The following is a 21,135-nucleotide window of genomic DNA, read 5'->3' on the forward strand; positions in this document are numbered from 1 at the left end:
TGAAAAACTCTATGGGATTTTGTATGAGGGAATCTTTTCTGGATCTTTGTTTCAGTACCAGTCTCCGAGTCACTTACCACATACTGACTCTGCTATCTGATTTCTTTCTGTGTCAATCCCTTTCTTTCTCACCAAGGAACTAACCGCATTCTGGAGTCCAGACCTTGCTGAGAATTCAGGAGCTGTGACAGTATCACTCTGTAGTACAGTGGTAGGCCAGGTAAGGACACCTGTATTCGTAAATCAGTTTCCTAAACACAAGTATATGCTTATCCAGTAATGAGTAACTTTTCAGTGGCCATGTCAAATAAATGCTGTCAGAAAATGGAAGTAAACGAGGGCATTATTTATTATACTTTAATGAAGAACAAGTCGTTTGGTCACATATGGAAATCTAAAGTAGATATTAGAAGGCAAGTGAGATATAATGATAGCACAGATCTTTATGCCAAGATTTTTAATATGTTAAAAATAAGCAAATAGTATATCATTATTACATCGTTAGGTTCAATGAGTAAGTAACACATCAGTCTGCAATTGGAGCTGACTGACTGTTTTGAAATTGAGTCACTGCTTATCAAAGAGAAAAAGTTATACACTTCAGCATACAGCTTTATGAGAACTGACACAGGTTAAACAGTTATTCCTTCCCTTCCTCTCTTTATTGCATCCAGTATCAGATGTTCACTTCATGTTTTTCGCTGGTAAATTCCCCACTCCTTTTAATATCACAGCACTGGTAGAAAATGGTGATCTATACCATTATGTTTTACAGAGCTTAAAGTGATTTGTGATCATTTTTCAGTGACGCCATGAGCTGCTGGCTGTGCTGTGCAGATAGCCTAGCAGATTTCAACCCTTCAGCACCTTGCTTTCCCTGCTCTGCCACAGCTCATCACTTCCTCAGTTTTTACACTGAAGTTGCCAATAGTAGTTGTATTGCAAACTGCATTTCTTATACTGGTTGAAAGCATATTCTTCTTCCTTTGTTTCCGGTCTTGCTGGTTTGTTGTTCTGGCCCCATAGAGTGGTGCTAGAAGTGAGGAGCACTGAGGAGGGAGACCCATACTTCTTCAGCTGGCCTTGTCAGCACAGCCTGCAAATGCCAATATCATGCTGAAATAAGGACTATTTGTATTGTTTATTGTTCATGTAACTCTTCTATTTAATGGGTTCCAATCAGGCTGCAGTATAGTTGACTGGTACGTGCAAAGAATTAATTTCTATCCCTGCGCAAGCTGTCAGAATACTGGCTGCATAGAACTTCATTTGAAGAAAAAAAAAGATAATAAATAAAAGGAAAAAGAAAGCAAGCAAAACTCAGAAAAGTTGTGCAAAGCACATGCAGACAGCCCAGGCCCAGACTGCTGCAGGCTGCAAGGAGAGCAGGTTCAGGGAAGTGCACCCTGAGGCAACGGTCCTACTCCCCTCCACACTGCAGGACCAGTCCTGACCATTAGAAAAGTGTGACTCCCATCTCCTAGTTTGAGCGTGCCCTCCTGTTGTCTCTCCTCTAGTTAGTCCCTAATGCCATCACTGCATACACAGGCTACGTGTTTGTAAAGAGCCTAACAGTGAGGAGGCACTGCCACCCCACATGTGTCACTGTCACAGGTGGCAGCTGTGGGTGGGCACTGCCCTCAGACCAGTTTGGCCTTGCCTCCTTAAATACAGTGAGGCTGTGTTTCATTTTTCCCTTACAGGTGAATGAACTGAAACTTGCAATGATGTGAAGTGGCAAAGGCCATGGAATAAACCACTCCTGGGAATAAAAGTCAAGACAAAATATGTGAAAACTTGTTCTGCAGTTTGTTTCCTACCAGCTTGACGCAGAGCCGCAATAATGCAGCTCTCATAAGAAGCTTTTTTATTTGCCAGATACTGTCAGGGATGCTTTTTCTTGAAACAACTCAAGGAAGTAATACAGCAACCCGATAATTCAGAAAGTGTGCTGCTGTGCCCTAAAGCTATATGCCATTTCCACAATCTCTGAAAGAAAATAGAAGATATTGTTTAAGTGTTTGGGTTGTTGTTGTTGTTGATTTGTTTTTCATAAGGGAATTAGGATTTGCTGAGTAGGATTGTGTGGGTTAAGTCAAACATACAAATTCTGTATTAAAAAGCAGGTTTTCTTCTGGACAGTGACTTACCCCTTAAACAAATGAGAATACCTAGTAGTATAAGAGAAATAGTGAGCACTATAAAAATACTGGGGAAGAGCATCTTACCTTCTGTGTATAGTATGCATTAGTTGAATACTGAAATACCTCTAAACCATTTAGTAGAGTCAGACTGGCTTTTCTAAGTGGTCTCAACTTGTATCAGGATGTAAAGAACACAGACATGTTTGGTGAGAGTATTATTAGCACCCAGAAATATCTTTATTTGTACACTAATCTCAATAGATTTGGCCCCATTGCAAGATAAAAGGAAATAGGCTTTGATGTAGAAACAGAGGCAGCTGAAAAGAATGAGTTTTTTCCTGATATTTAGGAGCTTACACTTCTTTTGAAGGTAATAAACATTAAGTATAAACAAGCCTCTATCCTAGATACCTGGTTCTCTGGGCATTTTTGAATAATCCACAGAGAATACATTTGCATTTTCAGCCAACGTACCTCTGTCAATACAAGTCAGCATACTGAGTTGGTGATAATACCTCTGCTTCTTTATCTTGTTAGAATGTTTATGAGGGTCCCAGAACTGCACTTGCATAAGGAATGGAAGTCAATGTAGTTTAATGTCTGTCCACATTGCCCATATCAGCCCTGGTCTTAATGGGTCACAGGAACAGCTGCCTGTGATCACATCCTTGACTCCTTGACTGGATTGTATCTGGTAATAAAGGTGAAATAAAAACTGAAATGAACCCAGCACATTTGTAATAACATTTTAACAAGCTTGTGAAGCACTTTCATAGTCATTTCATCTTTGCAGCTTGTTTTTACTGTGAGACAAGGTGTTGACTGGTGTTTGGATGCAAGTTCTCAAAGCCCTGTTGCTGTAGGATCGTACAAGATACTGGTGAGAGAGAGCAGGGTGTCTCAGGGCAGCACAGACTGGGAGAATGTCCAGGCAATAGGGCTAATTTGTGGGTGAGTTCCTGCAATTCAGTTTGTGGCTTAGCCTCAGGGCTGAGCCAGGTCTCTCACTGTTACTCCAGGTGCTGGAGGTGGCTGCATCTCAGGCCAACTTAAACTCTTAAATTCGTTGCTTGCCCGCTGAGTAGCACACTACAAAATTCCTCCTGTTGTTTTCTGACCCGTTTTTCTGTTGGTAAGTTATATAATCTCTTTGCTAATTCTTAACTTCTGGTCTTTCACTATATTTAAATTAAAATTTTTATAGTAAAAAGTATTTTATAATTATAAATTATAAAACTTTCTGTAATTTATAGTGAAACTATACATAAAGTACTAAAAGGGTACTTTACTGTCCTGTATTAGCCTGAAATCTCCACGCTCTTCTTGCTTTTAATGTAACCTTCTAAGAGGCTCATGTAGAGCCTTAGGCTTGTATGTCTGATTAAGTAGTGCAACCTCAAAAATATGATGTCTTTGGGACATTTGTCATAACAACTCCATTAAATTACCTTATCTGTTTTTAAAAGTCAGTATCAGTGGCACAGTTAGCAGAGACATATTCTCAGCTGACATAAGTAACTTTGTCAGAGCCACAGTTTACATCGAGCAATGATCTGCTCCTTAAAAGCAGATGCTTAAAATCCTGGGTACTTTCCAATGCAAGAAATTGCAATAGGCCATAGCTGTCATATATTTTGTGAGAAGATGCATTTTGTGAAATAATTGTAATGGGGAAAACTAAGCCACACTAATTTCAGCTTTGACTGGCAATGTCATGAAAAAGAAAAAGAATGTGAAAGGAGAAAAGGGAGAAACTACAAATTCTACAGTCTTCTATTTGTGGAGGATATTAATAAGAAGCTTGCAAACTAATTATAGCTGACACACTGTGTTATGCATTATACTTGGTAGCAGGTAATAGGAAATAATGTTTTCTTCTTGCAAAGAATAAAGACCTGATGCTTAAACTATAATATTGTTAGTGAAAATGGAAACCAAGCAATTGTTTTTAATTGCAACGTTTTACTAATTAAAAACTGAATTGGGAGAACAAGTATTTCGTTTTGGTTTCCTTTTCAAAGAAAGATGTGGTGAAATACAAGATTTGTAAAAATGAAAAGGGATTGGTAATTCAGAAAAATAAAGGATCCTTTGATATTTCTGTTTTTTGTTTTTTACACAAGAGAAGCATTTCCAGGGGCAATCATTGAACTGCTAATGTTTTTTACTTCTTACTTTCTGTGTATAAGCAGAATTCCCAAGTTTGAAGAAAGGAAATGTGAGAAACAATTAAAAACAGAGTGTTGCCTCTACTGGTTTCATTTATATGAAGCGGTTGTAATATACAATTGTGTTTCTCAGCTGATATCTTAGGGTTCATTTGAGAACTGTCAAAATACTCTCAGGAGCTGAGGTTTTTTCTCTGTGAATACAAGTCCACACAAAGACCATTATTAAGCTTGCAAAATTATTCATCTAGAGACCTCCGCTTCAGTGGGAGGCTAATTTCTATTCCCATTTTCTTCTGATAAGCTCAGTCTTCCCCTTTCCTGATGTGCATTCCCTGTCTCCTTTCCTTCTCAGATCCTTTTTGTGTATCCTCAGCATTTGTGTCCTGAGAGTACCATCTCCCTGGTTCTACAACCATATATATTCTAATCCTTTTCCTTTGCGTCCCATTCTGTTTAGACCTTCAGGAATGCTGTATTTTCAGTTAGCCCCCTCTTCCACACTGCTGTTCTGCTCAGCTCACTGCTCCTCAGTCCTGTGTCTTGCCCCAGTAGCTCAGTCTCCCTGGATTTATTTTTCCAATCCCAGCTATTGCCTCAACCCAGTAGTTCCCATTTGCTGATTGGCCTCTAACTAGCACCAGCCTTCCCTGATTGGTCTTTGGTTATACTTCTATCTCCTGCCACCTTAATGCTCAATCACCTCTAGCCCTTTCTTATTTCTAGTTATTATTTCTAGAATCTACTCTTTATTTTACCATTTCACTCTTTCTGGCTGTACTTTCAGAGGGGCTTCCAGCTCACCTGACTCCCAAATGTCTCTCTTCTCTTACTCCTCTTTTTCAGGTCTCCGTCACCTTTTCTTCCCAGCACCAGAATCATTTCCAGCCTCACCAGGATCACTTGTCATCTATTCCTAGCCTACAAGATCCCATGCCTTTGCTGAACTTTCTGTCTCTCATGAAACTGTGGAACTTGCTTCATTTTAATTAGTTCTTTGCACAAGCAATTGGGTACTCATGGGAGGGGAGCAGAGAATGCCAGGGAGGCAAAGCAAACCATCTGCTATTACATGGGGAATATGACCCCGCCATGGGTCATCGGGTAGGAGAAATCATTACCAGAATATTATAATTTGGTTTGAGTAGCCCTGCTCAGTACTGTGATAATAAGTGTGCCATGTATGGTACACGTATCATTCAGGTGATGGCAGAATTTAGCCCTTTTGTATAGCAAAACTTCTACTTTTTAACACTTGCTGCAGGCAGGTGTAATAAATTCACAGATTTCTGAAGTCAGGCATTACCACTGTGATTGCAGAATCTGATCTATTGTGCAACAGGCTGCAAACTTTTACATACTAATTCTTTTATTTCATCTAAACCCCACTGTTGAACAAGAAGTTATCCATTAATGTACCTGCGCTACCAATATGGCTATTTTCACATGGCTGTTTCCTGGGTTGTATTCCAGAGAAGCTGAGCCTAATGGTCATGATGACATGACTGTATCCTAATGGGAACACTGCTGGCGAAACATTCCAATTAAGAGGGGATGTATTGAGCTGAAATAAATTATTTAAGTGGTGATCAGCCTGGTGTGAAATTATAAACTCCATTGTTAGTATCAAAATGTCTAATTACATCTTGGATCCAGAATAGCACTTACATTTTAAAAACTGTGGGACTGAACTGAAAATGCTTTTTGCAAGACCTTCAAGGACAAACGAAGAGCATGCAATTTTTAGTTTGCATTTTTATTTAATTAGTGTATTATTTCAGCACAAAGTATTATATAGCATTTTGTTTCTGTTTCTTCCATATTTTCTTTAATTGTCCTAAGTAGAAGACATGTACTGTAAACTTTTGAAAGATTTAATTATTTCAGTTGACTTCAGTAGCATTTTGACTATGGGGAGAAAAACAAGCAAACAAATAAACAAACAAAAAATAAGAACAACAATTTAATGGAAAAGAGAAAAAATATGCAGCCAAGCTATTCAGGGAAAACTGAGAAACAGGAACAAGAATTATATAAAGGTGTGCAAGCCATTCAGGCAATGCTCTTTTTCTTTACTCCTTTCTAACAACAAATACTGAGATATCTTAATTTAATTTGTACTTCTCTGTGAAGCAATCCACACGTTTTAAGATTTTTTCTTCCTTTTGCCCTACAGCCTTCATGTTGAGCAAGCAAATGTTAAAAGCAGAGTTGAATCTGTTCTCTTAATTGATGGGTTTTTAAATTAAAGCTCTTCAGAAGTTTCATGCCATCAGGAGAACTAAGTAACAATTATCTGGTACCACTTGCTGACTGATCAAGTCTTGAAAAAGAGGTGACAACTTTTCCACCCTTGCTTGGAGTGCCCGATCAGAGAAAAACAAACAAACAAACAAACAACAAAAAGAAAACATTTAGTATCATTGTATCACTGAATGTCTTGGATGGCAAGGGTCCTTATAAACCATCTATGTCCAGCTCCCCCCTGCTGTGAGCCGGGTTGCCACCCACTAAATCAGGTAGCATACATGATAGTCAGCAAAGGCTGAGTATCTGACTTTGAGTTCTAGTTCTGCATTAATCATTTCTAAAGATCATTCCAAAAGCTGAAATCATCCCTTAATAAATTACAATTTTATTCTTTGTCAAAGATCACAAGGTGATGATATCTTTCTAGAATTGTGTACTACCCAGAAGCTGTATTATTTCTTGAAACTTGATATCCATGCAGAATTATAGAATGTTTTAGTTTGGAAGAAACCTCTGAAGGTTATCTTGTCCAACTAAACAAACAATGAGGGCAGTTTACATAGGGACTAAGTATTTGATATATCTTCAAGGATGGGCCCCAGCAGCCTCTCTAAGCAATCTGTGCCAGCATTTGACCACTTTAAGATGACAAGGAATCACTTCGGCCATGAGGCCATGTGGTCAACTTTTGTCCATCAGGACCCCCAGGGCCTGTTTTACAAGCTTTAGGATGAACAGCTCTTTTATCAAATACAGTGTTTCTTTAAAGAAAATCTCTATGTTGTGGTGTCAGATGCTGTGCTTTTATGGTGATTTCTTTCATTCACATTTGATTTCAGTGCTAGTTGTTTGACCCTGCGCCTCAGAAGCATTTTAGATGTAAAAAATTCATTTGTACCTAAGCCATCTCTGAAGGTACCTGTGGAGAACTCTGCAAAATGAAACAAACCAGACTTCTATTTAGTTTGAAAAGTATCCAGCAGCTAGAGACATACCACAGTGCATGTTTCTTAAAGGGAATCTACAGTGCTCAAGATCCGGACAAACCCAACAGGAATTACCTGTCTTTTCAGACATGCCATTTCAAACTAACATTGAACAGCAGGAAAGCAGTTCTTCATAAAATGTCGCTAGTTGCTAGTTTTAGAAGCATGAATTGGGAATGTTTATTCAGTAAGTTTTCTTTTTGACCCTGCATAAACAAACCGTGTAGAGAGCAGTGTACCTCTGTTACATTAAACTTAGATATCTTTGAATTATTGCTTTTGTTGTTGGTAGTCATGTATATATTGCAAAATATATAGCAAAAGCTTGACATCAAACTTACATTTACTATCCCGAACAAAAATTTAATATCTTGAGCTCCCAGCTTACTTGTCAATGCAAGCCTGCTTTACTGGCACGCAGCATCTGCACTGTATTGCATGAATGATGAGGCAGTGGCACAGACTGCCTAGGAAGGTGGTGAGGTCACCATCCCTGGATGTGTTCAAGAACCATGCAGATGTGGCACCGAGGGACATGGTTAGTGGGCATGGTGTGATGGGATGGTGGTTGGACTAGATGATCTTAGTGGTCTTTTCCAAACTTACCAATGATTCTATTATTTCTGTTATGTTAGTTTTGAGAACAAACATATTTACATGAAGCAAGAAATAACTAAGATATTGAAATGTAAAGAATAATTAAATCCTTATTAATTAACAAATCCTGAATAAAAGTTAGTTCTAAACTGTAAGTATGTGGAAAAGAAGTGCTCTGGCAGAAACAATTGTAAAAAAAAAAAAAAAAAAAAAGCAAGTTAATGGACCTGTCATTTCAATATTCAATATTCAGTAATATTATCTAGAATATACAATTTCCCAAGTGTAATTCCCATATCCTGCATGAACAGCTACAATAAAGTGAAAGGCGTACTGACACCAACTTGCTTTCCTGTCAGCATCTAACTGTAAAATGTATACGCTAATAGAAATAGCGGAGCAATTGGAGAAATAGATCTGCTCTTGACATCAGTTATGCAAGCAATGTATGGCATAGTCCTCCTGGCACCTCCTTGGCTATTTGCACAATTACTTTCTTGGCCATCTCACAAAATTGCATGTTTGTGCACAGAGCAAGCAGGCGTTTGTGCAGAAAAGACGAATCAAAGCCTCTCTGGCTGAGAGAGTGTAATGCCCTGAGGTCTGACAAGTGTTGCTAGGATTTGCTTTTCAAAATCCTGGAGAAAAATGAAAGAGTGGACCAGGACAGCAGGAAATAGGTGTTGTTTCTCCTTTCCCATTCATAGCTCACTTTTGGTTGTTACATGACCCTACAGTATTCACAAAGAGGATTGAAAATGCTCAACACAATTGAAATAAAATTGGGTAAATCATACCAAAATACAGAGAGTCCAGTGTACTACAACAGTATGCTACAGGCTGATCTGTAGCCTGATTTTACTCCAGGATTTGCTAAAACACACCCGTATCTGTGCATATACACAGAGCCAATAATTAAATTCAAGTAAAGCTTTGATTACAAAAACAGCTCTTTAACTAATAAAAGTACTTAGTACCTAATGAAGGAAATTAAAGACTAATTTTCATAGAATGTTTTATAAATTTTTGAATGTATGAAATCAGACTCAGCCCTAAATCAGTGTTGTGAGACTTCGAAATGCTATTGCTAATCATACGTAGAAACACCAGAAGAGACTTTATTCGCTTTCCACATTTGTACTTTGCACAGAGCAAGTTTTTGCACATCACGGGGCATGGAAGAGTGCCCATGTAAGTGCGTGCTACTTTGTGCATGTTTTATGTAGCCAAAGAGAAAGTGCTTCTTGCAGAGACTGTAGTCCTGACTGTTCATTACTACAAACATGAAGTAATACTGTGTGAATCAAGTCCATGTCTTCTCTCCCAAGAAAACTTTGTCTGAGATAAAAATCTCAATTAGTTCATTAAAGACCCAAAATGAATACTTCCATAGGCTGTAAAATTTTCATATCTTGCCTAAGTGTTCTGAAAAGCATACTTACGTCATCAACCTTGGCTCATATTTTTAGTGGAAAAAGTTTGTTACCCTTGATAGTAGGGAAAACTTCAAAGGCTGTGATAAATTAAATGAATAATTTGTCCGGAGGAAGTCTGCATAAATTGCGTTATCTAAATGTGTCAAATGAAATGTTAAGATCTCTGCCTCTCTTTCTCTAGGAATAATTGGATTTGCACATCTCTCTAAGTTAGTTGCTAGTCTTTTCAACAAAGTACAAGGGCATGTATTTTTCACTGCCTCAATGCCTGTTGTGATAAATGGCTACAGAAGAGTGTCCAGGACTACATGGGAAGATTCAGGCAGGCTGGCTCTCCATTTTGCAACTGTTAGCCCACCTGATGTGAAGATGATGAACAAGCCATATAAGACCTGCTCAGTTCTGCATCCCTAATTTAGATATGCTGGACTGGGTAAGATGAAAGTATCTAAGATTCTTTGTAAATTGTTCAAAGGTGAGTTAAAAGGCTTCATTAGTCACATGCAATTTCCTCTGGAGGAATAAATCTTTTCAGAACTTGGCATTTTGAAGGAAGAAGAGACAACAGAAAAATGACTCTTTAAAATCAACATGATTTCTCTTAACTTTCTAAGGCTTCAAAGAAGGGTTGGGTTACAAATATAGCTTGTTCTTCTAGAAGACGGGCTGTGCAATTAGATGTTTTATTCTCTGTTATTCATAAATATTCGTTCATAATTGAGCATTTATGGATTTCTACGATTTATAGGAAATGTATAGCTTTAGATTTCTATGCATTAAATGCTCTTGTTTCTGATGCCAAATTTGTGTTAGTAAATTTGAACATTTAATGTTCTCACCAAGGCCAAAGACAAAGCATGTTCTCCTTAATTTATTAGTAAAGTGTTCAAAATCTCTAGCTATTAGCACATGTGGATATATTATAAGTTTGCGTAATTACTTCATGAAGGGAACATGTAGCTCTTTCCTGAGGGTTCTAGTTTTCAGTTGATAATCTGAGATGTGAAGAAAACAAAGGAAAATTGCAACTTAGAAGCTGCAGAATAAAATAACGTTGTAAATGGGAACAGTAATAGAAGAGTCGGTGTTTACGCAGTACAAGTGTGAATTGATACAGGTGCTCACATTTTGGCTTCTATTCATACTCGTTTACTAAAAGCATCCTTTGATTTCGTATGATGTGACCTAGCTTCCTGACAAACTACAGCAGAATTTTTATTTTTAGTGCTATGTTTTAGATGTCTTAAGTGACCACAGCTGTGTGATATTACTAGGAAAGTATTGTCACAATCCACTGACTCTTACTGAGAGAAAGTTTTACACTGTATACACTTTTGAGCTGTATGTAAACTGAAGAAAAAAAGTAGAAAATAATATTTGGAGTGTAATGACACGACCTCAAGTATTGACAAAGTAGAACTGGCTTCAGTTATGTTATTGGTTTGGCATACAGTAAGTGATGTATTATCCTAAGAACGTACTGAAAATAAACTATGAAAGTTTATGGTCCACAATCTTGCAATCGTATCTTCTTGAGCTAAAATACACTGCTTTGAAATGTTCTCTTGCAATTGTTCATGCTAGAATAAGCAATTCACTTGTTCATACTAATTGATTAGTTCATATTAGTCAAATGAAACACATCTGTTACTATCTGCAGTGTTGAATAAGAGAATTGTGCGAATCTGCATGTCTTCATAAGACATTTGCTTTTGGCTAGCCTTTTTTTAAATCATTAAACATATTTTGCCAGGGGCTGTTCAATAAAAGTCTGTATTTGAGTTATTGACCCCTCAAATTATAGTTGCATTAACTTTGAATTGATTATTGCATTTTAATTTGAGTGAATGTATAGTCCAGTAAAGACTGAAAAATAATATCTTAGGATGGGAAGGAGAAATAACAAGGGCTGCTCCAAAAGTAATACCTCCTGTTTTGTTATGTTGGCCCATGGAGTCAGAGGCAGATGTTGGTCATATGGCAGTAGAGGTTGAACCTTCCCAGCAGTATCCCATTACGTGTTTTTGCAGTGTGACAGATGGCAGCAGAGGGACAAAATGACCGAATGGTGTCTGACATGGGAGTGAGTATGAAGCAAAGGTGTGGAATTGTATTCCTTCATGAGGAAAAAATGGCACCTGTTGACACCTGGTGAATGTTTCTAGAACCAGACAGTGGATGTGAGCATGGTGAGGTGGTGGGTGGTGCATTTCAGCAGTGGTGACAGTCACAGTGGGTGTCTCCACTGGTGCAGATTGTTACAAGCATGGCATGCAGGCGCTTGTTCATTGCTGGTAAAAATGCATAGCTAATGGTGATGATTAATTTGAAAAATGGTGTTTTGTAGCTGACAGTTTGCTCTCTCAAATAGTGTTATTGTGCTTTTTGTATCTGATGTGGTTTCCATGGAAATAAACAAGAGGCGTTACTTTCGGAGTGATCTACATAGTATAGAATTTTAGTACACTAAGTAAGAAATTGAACAAATGAGAAAACACAAAGAGACTTACACCTGTGTTTAGATCCAGCTCTAACTGTGGGTTGTGACATGAAAAGCATGTGTCAGAATGAGCGTTAAACTGGAAGGATGCCAACACTTGTTGCAAATAACGTATTGCAGCTGGGGCGTACTCCATGGAAGGTAAAGACTAAACCACCAATGATCTCAGTTCCACAAAACTAGAGTGCAACTGAGTGGAAGAATTAGCCCATGGTATAATTATTGGCAAAATCCTGGATCATTTTTAAGCAGAAAAAGTACTGTAAAACATAATGGTGTATGGTGCTTTGCTTAGTATGATTCCCCTAAGTCACTCTCAGTCAGAAGGAGAGGTCTTTCTGGTTGACTAGTTGGTTGACAGTTGCCTAATTTATTGTGCTGTTGGACAGTGGATTCGATTTTGATTCTTCAAAAGAGGTGCTGTACTTTGGCTTCACTTAGGCTTTACAGTAGTGCCAATATGGCTCCTAAAGAGAAGCCAGAAGAACAGCTGGGAATATGTTTTGTGCGCACATATACTGGTTTCTTTACTAAAGGCACTGCACAGATAGATAGTCGTGTTTCTTGAATAAATGCCTTCTGGTAATTTATTCAGAATGCTTCACCAGTAGCAGACAAAGCTAGGGTGTGCCTACAGGCATCTCATCCTTTCCAACCATGCCAAGAGGCAGAGTTCCAGCCTTAATCATGGAGAAGCATAAAAGCAAGTGGCTTCAGCTCCCTCAAATGTCAGTTTTGTCAGAGACCAGCAGAAAAAGCTAAACGGGGTTTAGGACAACTCCATGGGTCTCCTACCTAACGCAAACCAAATCACCATGTTAACCTTGTCTATTACTTGCCTATCTGTCTTTTCTAACCTGCTAGTTTGATGTAATTCTGTATTGCTTTTTATCCATGCTTGGCTAGATAAGGTGGAATTTTTCAATTACAAAATGCAGTAATATTTATTGACTGATTAAAAACAGGCTTCTTTTTTTTTTTTTTTTCCATAATGTAACCTCTCAAATAAAATACAAGCTTTCAAAAACTGTTCAGGCAGACATCCGTAGAAGCTGGGACTTTAATAATACTGCATAAATTGTGGTTTCTCAGATGAGTTTTTACTTTCTCTTCCTATAAATGTCTCTCATTAATTATGTGCAAAACTCAGAGCTTCGTTTTTTGCGATGACTACTTCCCACATCTTGCTAGCTCAAGATTAGATTAGACATCTCATGAGCAGGAACTTGGTTTCAAGTTTATCCCATGTTTTAGGAGTCTGGAAGCAGATGCAGTCTGGATGCTGCAGGAAAGTTGTACAACGGTTCAATTCCCCTTAACCTCTTTTACCATACAAGATCAGCAAATAGGGAAAAAAGTGAGCTAAAGAACCACTCAGCCCTCCTCAGTAAGTCTTTAATGACGTTCTTTAAATTCAGCTTGCCTGGTATTTGCTGTGCTCTTTTAACATTTCAACTTCCAGCTTGAATACTACATTCAAGAAAAAATATCTGTATAGTTGGGCCTCAAATCTATCTACAGTTTTGCACACCTTGAATAGCTCACATATCAGCCCAACACTGATGTAGTTTTAAAATTCATTCAAATGGTTATATTTCTTTTCCTGATTATTATTATAGTTCTTTGATTACTGATTCATTAGACAGAGGGCTGAACTAACCTCCCAAGATCCCAGCCAAGCTAGTGTTTGTATATCTCAGAATATTTTGATTGAAATGGGAATCTATTAAAAGAATGTTACTTGTCCTAATGTCAGTTTTGTCACTGTATAACTTGGGACAAAATAAGTTTGAATGCCTCGAGAAAACAACTCTTCCCCTCCCCTTCCCATTTTATTTTTTTATATGTCAAATTCACATATCTAATCAGTGTCAGTTCTCTTGGCCCGTGCCCCTTATAATCATGCTTCTTATTGCATTTAGAACAGTTCTCAAGCATATATATTGTTTCTTTCCAAAACCTACTTCATCACATCAAAGAAAAATTTTTGCTATAGTGTGCTATATATGGTTCTCATCCTGTCCTTTTCTCCACAGACCACAGCTGTGAAATTTCTGTTATGCTCTGTTGGAACAGAAGAGCAGTGAAGACTAAGGAGCGCTGTAGCATAGCAACTCATGAAGCAAATTAGTGTGGCACCTCTAGTTGAAACCAAGGCCAGAACTGTGGCTGCAAATGGCAGGCATCCATGGTATACTGAGGGCATGGCTTTGCAGAGAAGTGAGAGAACAAGTGGAGGTTTTCCCTGGAGTGTTATCTTCTTGGTTATTAAGAATTTGATGTGCTCAAGAATCTGAAATACTTGGATTCCATTTACTTTCCCAAAGTCCCATTTTAAATAAGAGTTAATAAAGTAATAAGCAGCATTCCTGTGGTATATGGAAACAGACCTAATTTAGTTAACATTATTTAAGCCATAGTGGCTTCAACTGAAGCTCTTTTTATTGCACTTTTAATAAAAATAGTCCTGGACAATTAATTAACAGTGCAGTATCTCAGGGGTCTTTCCTTGTGATATACAGTAATCACTTGAGGTAAAAAGCATAGTCCCCAGGAGTGTATCAACATCATAGCTGCTATTTCTTTTCACTTGGAAATGTAGAGTACAGTTGTCAAACTCTGCACATTTGAGACTTGAGGTCAATCATTGCTATTAACTGCAAATGTTACCGTTCCCTAGCTGAAGAAATACAGAGTCAAGCATGTATATCCTATGGAAGAGCAGTCATCTGTTTCAGGACAAGTACAGAGAATGAAAATTAGCTTAAGTTTTTCCACGTGTGCCTGGCATGTCCATTTAAATAAAAAACACCAAAGGAAACATTAAACTCTCATATCCCCAAAACCTGGTTCAGAATCATTCTTAATATTCTGGCAGTTCTTCTGGAATTGATTGGCAACTTTTTTAATAGATTAGACGCAAGTCCTGGAGGCAGCAGGGCTGGTTCATAGGGTATGTCACCACAGCAAGGTGGAAGCGTAACTGGAGCACATGCAAGGATAACTTTATTAAGTTAGGAGAAAGACAGTTACAGTGAAAATGTGGTTACATGGACTTTGTTAGTAATGGGGTATGTATTTACAATCTATAGAGAGTCTGCGTATCCTAAAGACTGATCTACCATGTGAACACTGCTCTGGTTCCCCTGCTAATTTGACTAAAATGGGATTTGATTCCACTTCTGTTTTGTGGTGCTTTATTCTAATCTCTCTCTTTTACTGCTGTGTAACTGTGTGGCTTTTGGTCGCACCAACCAAGTATGAAAATATGTGATCTCTGTTTCAGTTTGGTCATTTGTAAAGGATTGGTAGGAAGGTGGCTGTGGTTCTTGCAAAACCTATACCTAGTTTCCACTATAGGGAGCTCTGGTAAGTTCAGAAGACATCTGAAGTTGTTTTTTTCTTTAAACTAGGAGTTAGCCTCAAAACAATCATAAAACTACAAAATCACAGAATGGCTTAGATTGGAAGGAATCTTAAAGACCATTCAGTTCCAGCTGCCACCCACTAGGTCAGGCTGCTTAGGTCCCCATCCAACATACCTTACTCAAGTCAGAAGCTGCAAACTGTCACCAAAGTTTTTTACCAAAAGGCTTTGATCATGACATTTTTGATGTAAATAATGAACAGCACTGTTGTTGCAAAGGACTGTTCCAGTACTTGAGTCATAGCATGTGCTGCAGTCTCAGAGGAACAATTCTAAAAGCACTCCATGAGCAAAAGAAATTCATAAAGGTAAAGAAATCTCTTAAGTGGAGAATGTTAATGAGTACTTATACTTAGTGATAGCAGGAAAATCTCATTGTAGCTAATAGCTTTAGCTTTCTGTTGTGACCCTTTGAACAGACATTTTCTGTGGAGCAGAAAAATGTCACTGAGAAGTTCTCGGGGATGTTGTTGCTCTCTCTGCTGTCACATAAGGCAGGAGTACACAACTCAGCATTTTTATTCTTTAGAGACTTACATTAATTTATTTTGACAGTATTTTCAACCCATGTAGTAGCTTAGGTCTAGCTGTTTGTGCTACCTTCCTATTTTAGACAAGCAGTGCTTTGCGTGAGACTGTTAATTTGGCAAAGGGCATGGGTTCACATTTGGTTTTCATAGACTGATAGATTTAAAGGCCAGAAGAGACCATTATGATCATCTAGTCTGACCTCTCACTTCAATCATGGCATGAACCTCACGCAATCATTACTGCATAAAGACCAATACTTCAGTGTGGGCTAGACAGCAGCTTAAGGAAGACATCCAGCCATGAGTTGCCTTTCTTTATTTTTTTGCATGAATTTTTCTAACTTCAGATTCCATTCTCTGGATCATATCATTTTGTAGGCATGCAGCATCAAAATGAAACGTCATCCTCAAATGTCCTTTTCAGTTACATCTGTGAATCTGTCTACTTGGATTTATCCCCAGATTATAGGATGTTGTTGTACAATTGTCACACCATGCTAAATGGACAGTAAGCATTTTCTTCACTTTGTGCTGGGTATTGTAAAAAACAGCTGCAAAGCACACATGGAATTTCAAGATCTTGAGCTAGCTCTGCATTAATAAGTCAGGAAGCATTCAGCCTGGCTTGTTTTTTTTTTTTCAAGCAGCTTGCATCCACTGAGTTAATGTGCTGCAAGTCTGTTTGCAGAGTAAATGTATAACTCTTGAGCTTATTCAAAAACATCCCTCAAATTTCCAAGATTGGTTTTAGCAAACAAAATTGGCAAGTGACAAAAGAAATAAGGACATGCAGGTAGAATTTTTTCAAAAATTATGATCTAGCCAGGAAATTTCCAAAAACATAGTTGTAACTTGGTTAACTTTTGAGAATGGCCATAGAAGATTAGTTGGGAGGAAGAAAGATAATTTCAATGAGCTTATTCTGGATCTCATTTTCACATTAGCTCATGATAGTGTAGGAATATACTTTCTTAACAATGCTGTGTGGTAGTTAGGGTAGTGTTATGATCTGTACATGCATGGAATAGGGACAAGAACTAGAGGAAATAAAATCCAAGTGAATTTACTGTTATAGTTGACTGAATTTTACTTTCAAGACAGTCTAGTTTTAACTTCTGCTATTTTGTACTTGCCCTAGTGAAACTGAGAAGACTGACATTCATTTCAGAAATCAGCTACCAGGTTATTACTATTTAGTAAAGCGTTAGTATAAACTCATGTTCTTCAACAAAAGTTCAACAAAATTCTGATAATTATTTACCTCTAAAGACCCCAAGCTCTTGCCTACCAAACCACAATGAAACAAAGTCCAAAACTTTCCAGTTTGAGAATGACACTGTTTAAGATCTCAGGAGCATTGTAAGTTATATTTGTGTATAATAGTTCTCTTCTAATTTTACAATTAATAAATGTGAAGGACATCAGGAGACTCATCTGCAGCCACAATAATATATTGCCTCATGTTTATATTCACTGAGCAGTAATGGAATCATAGAATCATAGAATCACTAAGGTTGGAAAAGACCTTAAAGATTATCTAGTCCAACCACAAAATCTGGAATGTTTATGTAACAGACTTAAAATAAAATCTGTAGGTAAATAAATTTCTGTTTCAGTGAAAAATGCTTACTTTTCATGTACTAATAGCCTTTGTATAAGAAACTTTCAAGCTTTTATAAATCACGATAGTATTCCCTAACAGTTTTGAGAACAGTTTTTTATTGTAGTATGTATTTGCCCCAACATTTAGCATTTATAATGTCCAGCAATACATTTGAAATTAAATGCTGCCAGGAATATACAGTTTTCACCTTAATTCTTTTGTATCAGGTACTCAATAAGTATATAGGCAATAAGAGAACACATAATTATGATTTCAAGAGTACTTCCACCTTTGGATCCCTTTAACAAACTGTTCTAAAGACAAAGGTTATCTGATGCTGTAATTGTATATGGTTTTTAGACTTTGCATATGAGTCTCAACTCTGTAGATGGCCATCTAACAGCATGGCAAACATGACTTTGCAATTAAATGATCATTCACATTACAGCTTATGGAAATATGTAAGATACAATTCAAACTGTTCTGTAAAGAATTGCTGTTCTTGTTACACTTTGTTTTTAATGAGCTATAAAATAAATGCAGTGTAGAAAGCATTTTTTACAGCCAGAGCTTGTGATACGTGATAGACAAGGTTGTGCTGGGAAGAAAATGCCAAAGTTAAAAACACTAATCATGGCTCTGATGACTTACATACATAAAGGCATCTAAATCCTGTACTTTCTTTAATGGGACAGTGCTCCTCCAGTGTTTACAGCATCAGCTCTGGTAAATGCCAAAGTGTGTATGGTTCAGCAGTGAAATACTGCCAGCTTCATTCAGTTGTAGCTAAATACAAGGAGTCAAAAGACTGCGTGGCTGCATAGAGGGAGAGCAGAGAAAAGAGTGTTTTGAAACAGTGTGAAATAGTCAGGAACAGTGCCAGAAAACAAGCACACTCATTTGAAATATGTACACAGAGACATTGGGGATATAGGAGGATCATAGAATAGAATCAAAGAATGGTTTGAGTTTGAAGCGCCCTATAGGATCACCTAGTTCCAACCCCTGCTATAGGCAGGGACACCTCACACTAGACTACGTTGCTCACAGGCCCATCTGGCCTTGAATGCTTCCAGGGAGGAGGCATCCACAACTTCTCTGGGCAACCTGTTCCAATTCTCACTACCCTGACATTACAGAATTTCTTCCTAATATCTAGCCTAAATCTTCCTATTTAACCTACCCTCTTCCTATTTAACGCAATTTCCTCTTGTCCTATCATTGCATGCCCTTATAAAGTCCCCCCCCACCTCAGGGTCTCACAAGAGCAGAGTAGAGGGGCAGAATCACCTCCCTTGACCTGCTGGTTACACTTCTCTTGATGCAACCTAGGATACAGTTGGCCTTCTGGGCTGCAAGCACACCTTGCCAGATGATCTTGAGTCTTTCATCAGCTGACATCCAAAAATCCTTCTCAGGGCTGCTCTCAAGTCATTCTCTGCATAGAATGTATTTGTGCTTAGGATTGCCCCAACCCAGGAGTAGGACTTTGCACTTGGACTTGTTGAACTCCATGAGGTTGGCGTGGGCCCTCCTCTCAAGCCTGTCCAGGTCCCTGTGTATAGCATCCCTTCCCTCTAGCATGTCAACTGCACCACTCAGCTTGGTGTCATCAAGAAGGAAGGATGAGAATATGGTAGTGGCAGCTGAAGGGCCTTCAGTGACCAAAAAGATATACTGGGGAGAAAAGTAGTAGTGTGGAGAAGGGAAACCCATTAATAAAAAGATGAGCAGGGGTGAAATTAATTAGAGCTCTGCAGAGACACTGTGGCCCTTATGGGAAGGGCTCGGTTCTGATACTCTTGTTTAGCACTGTCTAGATTGCTTTAGTGGGGACTTCTTGGAGGACATCGTACAATTAGAAGGCAAAGGTTATAAGGGACTGTATGGTTGTAAAGGATTTACATTTAAATAGGAAAAATAGAAAAACAGCTATGAGGAAAAGCTTCACGCATCAGCTATCCTCAGTGTTTTCAATACGAAATGCATGTATATGAAGTTACTAGAACATATGAGTATTTACAGCCAGGACTGTTTTTTTTTCATTATCTTTTTTTCCCAGTCTGTTAACTGAAGTTATATTTACAGGATTTTCTGTCTGTCTGGAAACTTTGCATTTTATGCTTCCAGAAGATGGACTTATATGTAAACAAACAGCTACCACAGGATGTACATTGAAAAGCAAAGAGCCAGTAGTTGCTGGTCCCACAGGACACTGCATGGTCCTGGTCCCAGAGCAGCCAGATCAGGAAGTAGATCACAGCCACCATGACCACTCAAGCTTGGATTTCCTTCCTGTGGTACAGCAGGGAGGGAGGAGGCTACACCATTTGTTTCAGGATCTCAATCTGACATGCAGTTGCACAGCAGCCAGGATGTAGCCTGAGAGGTAGAAAGCTCCAAGCTCACAAATTGTGAGATGCTTATTTGTGGCTGTAATCAGCAGATAAACACAGGCACAAGCCACATATGGTCTCTAAAGAATAATTAGTGAAGGCACAATCAGTGCGTAGATACTTCCTTCTTGTACCTGGCTATGGTGGCTTTCTTTAGATTTATTTATTCAAAAATCAGACTCCAGGGAAGTAGAGAATTAAATCGTTTAGATTAACCCCCTCCCTCAGCACTGTGAATTCCAAGGAGCAAGTGCTGACACACTGCTGGGCCCTTACAAGTTCAGTCCCAAAGGAGGACGTGCTAGAAGGCCTCATTTAGCAGCAGGTTTTTAAATTCAGCTGTTAGACTGAGAGCAGGGAACAAAATAAATGGTCTCAGACAAAGTTTCATTTTTTTAATTGGCAAAGTATTTTCACCTTCCTGCTTTTCTCCTTAATCCTCTGCTTCTGTCCCTGACTAAATCTTAACCTCATTTTCAGTAGGTCCTCTGAAAACTATTTTTTTATGAACTGACACTTACCTTGAACTTTCTGCTTTTTTGTCTTTTTCTGCCAAAATGAATGTCACGTTTATACCTTTGTCATTGCATAATTCAGATTATGAAAATATACCCCTTTTCAACTGTTTCCCTTAGCATTAAATTCTTCAAAATACTAATTTGTTTTTTCTTTCTTATGGACAGCAAAATTTGGAGAGTAACCTCACCAACCTTATTAAGAGGAATACTGAACTGGAAACTCTTCTGGCAAAACTCATTCAGACCTGTCAACATGTAGAAGTGAGTACTGACCTGCATTTGAAAAACTTGTAAACTGAATTACATTCACTTTGAGCTGTCAGAAAAGTTTTAAACAAAATCATAACAAGTGCAAAACTAAATTAAGGTCGTGATAAACAGAACTTTTTCACTGTTAAATGGTATTCCCATTATAGCTAATCCTCTTTACATTCATTCTTGTTCCCTTTAAATTACGATTTTATGTTTGCTTGACCATCAACACTGCTAAACTTGGGTACACCACTCAATATCTGTAGAATGCTTATCTGCTTGGCTCCTTTGCAAGGCAGAATAATAGGTACTGATGGCAAACTAAGGC

The 21,135-nt window shown here is 38.2% G+C and overlaps 1 protein-coding gene across 6 annotated transcripts in view; it reads left to right on the top strand.

Moving 5' to 3' along the window:
• MID1 (midline 1) overlaps window positions 1-21,135 on the top strand; it is a 235,045-nt gene that overhangs the window by 173,453 nt on the left and 40,457 nt on the right. For 5 of the 6 annotated variants that reach the window (XM_052664947.1, XM_052664946.1, XM_052664948.1 and 2 more), the window contains exon 3: window positions 20,721-20,816. In XM_052664947.1, the coding sequence (XP_052520907.1) occupies window positions 20,721-20,816 (96 nt within the window). Of the gene's footprint in view, window positions 1-136; window positions 221-20,720; window positions 20,817-21,135 lie in introns of all 6 variants that reach the window. The other variant, XM_052664950.1, reaches the window with a different exon arrangement.

This window comes from Tympanuchus pallidicinctus, unplaced genomic scaffold, assembly GCF_026119805.1.
Source record: "Tympanuchus pallidicinctus isolate F22 unplaced genomic scaffold, pur_lepc_1.0 scaffold6, whole genome shotgun sequence".
Classification (NCBI taxonomy): Eukaryota; Metazoa; Chordata; class Aves; order Galliformes; family Phasianidae; genus Tympanuchus; species Tympanuchus pallidicinctus.